This window comes from Melozone crissalis, unplaced genomic scaffold (assembly GCF_028551555.1).
Source record: "Melozone crissalis strain CALT ecotype California unplaced genomic scaffold, PUWL_Pcris_2 ptg000005l_1, whole genome shotgun sequence".
Taxonomy (NCBI): Eukaryota; Metazoa; Chordata; class Aves; order Passeriformes; family Passerellidae; genus Melozone; species Melozone crissalis.
In genome coordinates, this window is record NW_026535783.1 from 29,221,248 (window position 1) to 29,229,942 (window position 8,695).

At 45.9% G+C, this 8,695-nt stretch overlaps 1 protein-coding gene across 1 annotated transcript; it reads left to right on the forward strand.

Moving 5' to 3' along the window:
• Nucleotides 1-940: 940 nt before the first annotated feature.
• ATP5ME (ATP synthase membrane subunit e) lies at nucleotides 941-3,221 on the forward strand. Its single transcript, XM_054286500.1, has 4 exons — nucleotides 941-1,056; nucleotides 1,207-1,261; nucleotides 1,531-1,629; nucleotides 3,082-3,221. Exons 1-4 carry the CDS (start codon nucleotides 1,021-1,023, stop codon nucleotides 3,105-3,107), a joined length of 216 nt encoding a protein of 71 aa, XP_054142475.1. The 5' UTR covers nucleotides 941-1,020; the 3' UTR covers nucleotides 3,108-3,221.
• The last annotated feature ends 5,474 nt before the right edge of the window (nucleotides 3,222-8,695 follow it).

The following is an 8,695-nucleotide window of genomic DNA, read 5'->3' on the forward strand; positions in this document are numbered from 1 at the left end:
TGCTTGCAGTCAAAATAGCATTATTCAACCCAAATTTAGTAATATGTCAGAACCTAAACCTAAGGACAAACATGATATGAGACTTTATCTAAAGAGAGGTCATTTAGCATCATTTCAGGTTCTTTAGAAACAAACTTCATCAATTTGAATTCTGTCATTTTCAAGTAGGAGATCATTCCCAAATATAACTGTAACTAGTTGTTCTTGATAAATTGCTAATGACCATAGGGTTTTGTATCTATGAAAATTAAACTGAAATGCAGTACTTACAACCCCAGAACCACAGAACGGATGTCATTGGAAGGGGCCTCTGAAGACCATCTAGTCCAACCCTCCAGTTTGAAGCAGGGTTGGCCAGATGGGTTGGTTGCAGAGGTCTTTGTCCAGTCGAACTGAGCATCTGCACAGAGACACATTTAATGACAGAATCATTAAGGTTGTAAGAGACCTTAAGATCATCCAGTCCAGCTGTTCACCCAGCAGTGCCACTGTAACCCCGAGACCACTCGACCACATCACCTGCACCCGATCCTCATGCCTCTTGCACACCTCCAGGGATGGTGACTGCACCACCTCCCTGGCTAACCTACACCAATACCTGACTACCCTGACAATGAAAAAATATTTCTAGTATATGTTTTCAAAGTCCTCAACAGGTTTTAATGTACAATTACCCATATGAGTTAAAAAAAATAATTAAAAATTAAAAAATAAAAGAGTGGTTATCTTTTGTTCCATTTAAAAGGAATTTCCTGCCGTTCATTCTGTGTGCATTTGTCATTGAAAAACATGGATGAGATCCCCTCGATTCTTCTCACAGGCCGCATCACCGCAGCTCCCTCAGCCCCTCTTTGTGGCGGAGACGCTGCGTCCCCTCCGCCGCCGGAGCTCTTTGAGGGAGGGACCCGCCGACGCTCGGGAAGCAGAGGGCGGCGCCGCATTTGGCTTCCCGGTCACGGCTGTTCCCACCCCTTCCTCCCGCCGCCCTCAGTTCCGGCTGCCGCCGCCGCCGCCGCCAGGATGATCCCGCCGGTGCAGGTGTCCCCGCTCATCAAGGTGAGAGCGCTGGGGGGATCGCCCGGGCTGTGCCGGGGGCGCGGGGGCGCGGGGGCGCGGGGAGGGCCGGCGGGCCGGGGCGCGGGGCTGCGGGGGCCGGCCGTGCCTGTGGGCTGAGCGAAGGGCGCGTCCTTGTCTCTGTTCCCGCAGTTCACCCGGTACTCGGCGCTGCTCGTGGGGATGATCTACGGCAAGAAGCGATACGGTGAGTGCGGCGTCCCGGGCGGCCGCTGCCCGCTCCCCCGCTCCCGCCCCGCAAGGGCACCTTCAAATGTCCCGGCCGCCATTTGCCTCCCTCGGCCCGGCCGCGGCCCTGCCGGGCGGCCCTGCACGTGTGAAGGCACAGATCCCAATGAAATGTGCTTTTCTGCCAGCAAAACTGGCTTCTGCTCCTTTTTGACCGAGCCCGCAAAAGCGGAGCTTTCCGCCGGGGGTTCGGGAAGTTGTGTTTTAAAGGGCTTGTGTTGATGGCAGACTACCTGAAGCCGATTGCTGAAGAAGAGAGGAGAGTAGAGGCGGAGGAGAAAAAGAAACGTGAAGAACTGGAGCGAATTGCAAAAGAGCTTGCAGAAGGTAGTTCCTCGGTTTAGTGTATTCATCCCACACTGTGTTGCAGGCGCTAGGCTGCAGGACTGGTGTTCCACCGCAGTGCTCTTAAGAGAAACTGGGGCCTGCAGCTAATCCCTGGAGGCGAGGGTTAGGGCCGTGTGAGGAGTAAATAATACTGCTGTCTCATTATGCCTGCATTTTGAAAAGCTTGTCAGAGCAAAACGTAACACTTTAGCTAAATGGCTGAATTTCCACCAAGAAAACAAACTGCTAAAAGATGCTCATTATTCTGTGAGGAAAACTGAATTTATATATCAGCTATGCTAGCTTGTCTCTTTTTCATCTGGATTTGCAAGCCCTTTGCTCCATGAAGTGTAGGAAGCTCACAAATATGACTAAATATAGGGCATAGGCAATGGTACGTAATTGCAACTTGAGACTTTTAAGTGGCATCACACGTGTATTGCTAGAGTTCAGCTTGGTCTTTTTGTATTTTGCAGTGTTAGAGCTGCTTTTGTTGTATCTCACATGCAGAGGGTGTGCTGGAGGGCATCATTTGCAGCTAATACTGCTGCTTTTGTTGTCATTCCCTTCCACCGTAGTATTCCAGCTGCAGTATTCCTGTTGCAGCATTGTTTCCCTTGTCCTTAGGATTATTTCTTCTGTTCCTTGTATGGGTCTAACAGAGGATTCCTTCCCCTCTCCCATACAGATGAATGTACTCTCTAGCTTTCTTTCACCTAGGGTTTTTAGGTAGACTTAAAACTAAGAATTTTAAGGAAATTGATTAACAACTCAGGCTGTTCTTGGTGCAGATACACGCTCTGTAACTCTTTCCATGCAAAAGAACATTTGTGTTGTTCTAAACAAAATTATTGTTGAACAAAACACTATAATTAACTACACATACAGAAATTAAAATATGTTTTGTCTATGACTTACTGGAGAGAAAGCTTTTTGCCTTCTTAAATACATCATCTCTATTGGTCATGGACTAAAAAAAAAAAACGGATCTTTAAGATGTTCTCTAGTTAGATTAAACTTTCTGTATTTTTGGAGTTGGAATGTTTAATCTGTTTAAAAGTGGCACGTAGGTGACAGGTCTGTTGTTCTCAACAATGGGTTTGATCTGGTTTTTTTCAGAAAAGCAGTTGTTAAACTCTCTGTATGTGCAGTGCAGTTGCTCAAGATTGTTCCTTAAAATAGACATACCTGCAGTGGTAGCTTTTTCTGAGCTCATTTGACTTGTCAGTTCAGAAAACTGCCTTTCACTGCTGAGTAAACTTAAAAGTTTGCCATCACCCCAGAGCTGTTAATTACAATTCTGTTGAATAAACAGAAGTGGGAATCATAAATACTGGCCAGAAGGAAATTACATAAGGATAGGCTTTATGTTTGTTTTATTTTAATGCTTTGCATGTTTTTGTTCTTCATGGCTAATAGCTTTAATCATCTTTGTGTTTTCTTCCCTTTTAGCAAGTGAAGATTCCATACTGAAGTAAACAACAGATTTCGTCTGAATTTTGCACATGGAAGTACATGGCTAGGCTCTGAGCTGTCCAATGGTTTTTGAACTCTGTGTGATACTCTATCAATAAAGTACTTACTACACTTCAGTTGGTATTTTTTGAGTGAATTGCCCAGAACAGCAGCAAATATAGAGACAGAATGTGACAGGAAGCAACTGTCACAATGTAGGTATTGTTGCAACTGAAATATTCCATTGTATTCCCCCAGCAGTAGCCAGTTGCTCCCCCCATTATCCACAGGTAATGATTGTGATCAGAAAATACATAAAATTTTTTATATATGGGCAGGTGGAGGAGACTGGCAAGGCACTGACTGCCTGAATCTGTTACTTAAATGGTTTGACTGGGGAGTTTCATAGAGTCATAGAATGTCAAGGGTTGGAAGGAACCTTCAGCATCATCTAGTCCCAACCTCACTGCTATGGGCAGAGACACCTCTCACTACATCAAGTTGCTCAAGACCTTATCCAACCTGGCTTTGAACAGTGCCAGCTGTGAGCACTCACAGCCCAGAAAGGCAATGGGAAAGAAAGGCAGCCCAGAAAGGCAAGCACCCACAGCTCCCTGGGCAACCTGTTCCAGTATCTTGCCACCCTCCCAGAACAGAATTTCTTCCCAATATTTGATATAAATTTCCCTTCTTTTGGTTTGTACCCATTGCACCTTGTCCTTTCACTACAGTTGCTGATGAAGAGTCCCTCTCCATCTTCCCTACAGGACCCTTCAGATAATGCAGGATTGCCAGTAGGTTCCCACACAGCCTTCTCTTTTCCAGGCTGAATAGCCCCAGCTGTCTCAGCTTGTCTGGGGGAGGTGCTCCAGCCCTCTTATCAATGTTGTGGCCTCCTCTGCACTTGATCCAACAGTTCCATGTTTATTGCTAGAGGCACCAGAGCTGTTCTCAGTACTCCAGCTGGGTCTCACCAGAGCAGAGGGGCAGAATCCCCTCCCTGGCCCTGCTGCCCACACTGCTTTGGATGCAGCCCAGGGTCCCATTGCCTTCCTGGGCTATGAGTGCTCATGGTGCTCCTCACCGCTTGGTGTTGGTGCCAAACATTCAGAGGGTGCCTTGATCCCACTGTACATGCTGCTGACAAAAGTGTTGAAGAGTATTGGCCCCAGTACTGACCCCAGAGGGATATCACCTGCCACCGGTCTGCATGGACAATGAGCAGTGAATCACAATTCTGCATTTCTGTCACCTTTTTTTCAGTTTTCTTATCACAGTGCTCAATTATTGCTCAATTCTTTCATGTGGCTGTCAGGTTTGATTCTGGCTTGTCAAGCTATGTTGTGACCTGAGGAATTGGTGCTGACTCATTAGTCAGATATTCTAAACAGTACAGATGGACAGATGTTCCTCAAAACTAAGTTACAGGCAAATTGTAATGCGTCTCTTTCATAAGGAGTGACGTGCTACGCATCTTAATTATGCAAGAGAGGTCTGCCACGCTTTCCACACGCTTTCCATGAACTGGCTTTGGGTAAGAAAGCTGTCCTTGTAATTCCTCTTAGATTGGGAAGAATTCTGAAGTGGGGTGGGAAAGGTACCGTGTATCACTTTACAGCCATTCCAGAGGGACCAAATTACTTCTCTGCCACCCCATTCTGGCTAGACAATAGATGACTGTCTAGGTTCAAGCAAAAAAAAAAAAAAAAAAAAAAAAAAAAAAAAAAAAAAAAAGCCAAGAAAGGGAAAGAAGCAATGAAAATATGTCTTTATGTCTTTCCTCTCAAAGGGTTTGAGGGGGAAGACCTTTCATGTTTATTCTGTATTCTGGAAAACACTACATCCACATGTTCTGCTGGAACTACATTTGTGTGACTCCTGAGTACTCTGCTGCTTTGTGAAAGGGAGTGGAATGGTTTCCTACTGAATCTAATGAATGTTTTTTCTACTCCTATAGTTTTGTGGAAGGAGTAGAGGAAGAGGTACAGAGAAAAAAGATCTTCCTCTTGCAAGTTTTATGATGGAGGATGGAAACAACTCAGCCTAGACTGAGTGAATCTAAAATCTTGGATCTAGTACTCTCTGAGCTTTCCTTGTACGGGATCTGGATATGCTGGTGGGACAAAGCCCCTTTACAGAGTACCAAGACATGCAATACATCTGCCTGAAAGGTGGAGCTGGGATCCATACCCTCCCTGTGGTGTTTAATACCATCTCTTTGTTTGAAGAACTGATTGAATGTTGAGTTGTTCCTGTTCCTCCTGCCTGGGAGAAGAGGAGCACTTCCCAGGCTTAGTTCAAGTCAGGCTGTGGCCAGCTCAGAAAAGACAACAGTAAGCATTTCTCTCAGATATACAGGAGGTGGCTGAAGGCATTTTCCAATCTCCCTGTCAGTTTTTCCCTCCCTTTCCGCCAGAGCTGCAACCTTCACAGCTCTGACAGCCGCAGAGGCCTTGTACGCGCCCCCACTTCTCTTTGATGGCTTATGTTGCCTTCTAATGGCACAACTGCTGTTTGGCCATGCTCTGGCAGCTGCATGGTTCTGCCAGTTGTGCCTTATCAGAAAGAAGGTATACCCTCAGGCGTATGTGTCAACACTCCCATGTTGTCTTGGGGGTGACTTTATAATGCTTGTGTCCCCATTCATGTGTTTAGCCCAGAAATAACTTTTGCACCTTTCAGATTGGTTCTGAGAGTGAAGGGGGAGAGAAGTGCACAGTTTGTTACCAGAAACTGCACTTGCTCCCCCATGTCCTTCTCCTGGCCTGTGCTGTCTGCAGCACAGACAGTGGGACAGAGCTCTCTTTTGCTTTTAGTTAGTTTTAGCTAGCTGAGGCAGAGAAGTTCCCTGGCCTGTGGTTTTTTTCCCTTTTCTTTGGACCTGTTTAAACCTGCTCTGGACTGAACACCCAGGGGAGCACCAGCAGCTGCACCTGTGGCCCACCGGGCGGGCCTGGGCCGCGGCATTTCCGGTGCCTGAGGGACTGATCAGAGACTGACTGAGCTGAGCTACAGCCCACCAAGGGGACTTTCTGAGTTTGTCATCTCTTCAGAGTGGCAAGAGGTTTTACTGTTTAATATGAGATTTTTTAAAATAATTTTGTTTGTTTGTTTGGTTTTGTGCTGGTGAATACTTTGCCTGTTAAATAAACAGTTTTTTCCACTTTTCTCCAAGTAAATATTTTCCTGAACCAGCTGGGGGAGGGGCCACTTGAATCTGCTTTCTAGAGGAACCCCTCTAGAGGTTTGCTCCCAGATTTGCCCTGGAGGGAGAGTTTTGCATTGTTAGATACAGTTGTGCCTCACCAGAAGGAAGGAGATTGGCATGATAAAAAGTATTACCCTACCTCTGCAGGATCTGCTTCTGATGTGCATTTTTCCCTACCTGATGTGACAACACATTGTTTAAGACATCAATCCCAGGTTATTGTGGAAACCGGCTCAACCAGCCCACCCAAGTAAAGTTCAGTCCACCACACCTGAGAAAACAGCGGACAAATCTGTTTCTTGGCCCTCACTCACTGCTCCCATGGCAAAGGTCCACCCCTAAGAAACAGCCTCCTCCACTGGCACCCCACTCTTGAGTGTCCATGGACACCCCCTGCATGCATGCATGCATATTCCCATTTGGAAATACCTGGCAGCATGCCCACCCTGAGGCTGTGAGGACCAGCTGTGCTCCCAAGTGTATGTGGGCAGCCAGGGCACAGTCCCTCACAGGGTGCGATGGGCAGGCACACCATGCTCCTTGTGTGAGCAGCCCTGCTGGAGCACCCTGCAGGGCTCTGAGTGCCTCACGCTGGTTACGGGGAGCAGGAAGGTTAGCCTCCAGGTTTAATTTCCCAGAAAACATTTGAGAACATAAGGAGCTTTTCTCAGTATTTAAGTGTACGGTGTCTTGTGGTGATTGTCAAAATCCCACTACTTACCACTGTGCATTACAATAACCTGTGGCATTTTTTCCACTTAAAAAAGAAAAGAAAGAACAGAAGTTATTTGACGACTTCTGCTGTATGATAAAATCTCCCACATGGTCCTCTGCTCTTGCGAGATTCCACCTGGAGTCTGAGACTATTTCCAGTGCCCCAAACATAAGCAATAAACATGGAACTGTTGGATCAAGTGCAGAGGAGGCCACAACATTGATAAGAGGGCTGGAGCACCTCCCCCAGACAAGCTGAGACAGCTGGGGCTATTCAGCCTGGAAAAGAGAAGGCTGTGTGGGAACCTACTGGCAATCCTGCAGTATCTGAAGGGTCCTGTAGGGAAGCTGGAGAGGGACTCTTCATTAGCAACTGTAGTGAAAGGACAAGGTGCAATGGGTACAAACTGAAAGAAGGGAAGTTTACATCAAATGTCTTTACTGTGAGGATGGTGAGACACTGGAACAGGTTGTCCAGGGGGCTGTGGGTGCCCCGACTCTGGCACTGTTCAAAGCCAAGCTGGATAAGGCCTTGAGCAATCTGGTCTAGTGAGAGTTGTCCCCGCCAATGGCAGTGAGGCTGGGACTAGATGATGCTGAAGGTCTCTCCCAGTCCTTGGCATTCTATGATTCTTAATGAAATGAGACATACAACGTGGAGTCACTACCTGTTGTGTTTTAACTTTCATGCAAGTGGACAAGTTTCTGTATTTTCCTGAAAGACACATTGCTTCTCAAAAAATTGCTGTGTAATGATTGAGGATTACATCTTGCTTACTACATTGAGACAGGTAAATGATCACCAGGTACCACCACAGCTCTAGTTTTCCTTTTACTTGCAGTATTTTTGTAATGCAAAACAATATACTGAAGGACAAGAATCCTGAAGGTAACAGGAGTAATAGAAGAAGAAAATCCCCAGCAAAACAGATCTGCAAACAATTTTAAAAAAGAAAGAAGGGGGGTGGGGGGAGGGAGCAGGACATGGGGTTGTGTCTATTACTACAGGAGTGTAATCGATTGCTCTATTTTTGCATGAATAAACATGAAAAGTTACTTTCATCTGAAATAAGAGTCACAAGTCTGGCATGTTATCTAAAAACAAGACATCTCAGAGCAGGAGGAGGAAAGGAGGGACAGTTAGTTCTGATCCATTGTGTTAAGTAACAGCATTATGAGGCAAAACAGAACAAATTTATGAGATCTCACAACTCAGGTTACTTAGCTAATTGTAAGAGGAACTGTGATGGGTAATGATAACACTGTCTTCTTTAAATGATTCATGAAGGAATAAAGCTTCAATTAGTATACAATGTGGATCCTGCTCCTGGAGAAGGCAGCTACTATGTGTTGGATGAATAGCTCCATGCTTTGGGATAGCAACTTATCCAGATTCTTGAAGTGAATGCAGATGTATTATCTGTCAGAGCGTTTCTTGGATTTAAGTGGAATCATAATCTTTTAGAGCAGTTCAAAGGTTTACTGTGGTCAGTTTTCATGCTTTATCCTTACCCACAGGCGTCCTTCTGATGTCCAGACAGATACAGACTTAGATATGATAACTTTATCTCTTTTTCATTTTTCCCACTGTGCAGGCTATGGTTGCATTCACTGTCAGTCTCAGGAGGTTGTACGGAGCAGGACTATCCCCATCAGCTTTGGGATAAGAAGTTTTTCAGTGCAGGAAAA

Coding starts and splice junctions, on each gene's coding strand:
- ATP5ME (XM_054286500.1), top strand. CDS start 1,021: ATGATCCCGCCGGTGCAGGTGTCCCCGCTCATCAAG. Junction 1,057..1,206: donor AGGTGTCCCCGCTCATCAAG/GTGAGAGCGCTG, acceptor CTGTTCCCGCAG/TTCACCCGGTACTCGGCGCT. Junction 1,262..1,530: donor CTACGGCAAGAAGCGATACG/GTGAGTGCGGCG, acceptor TGTTGATGGCAG/ACTACCTGAAGCCGATTGCT.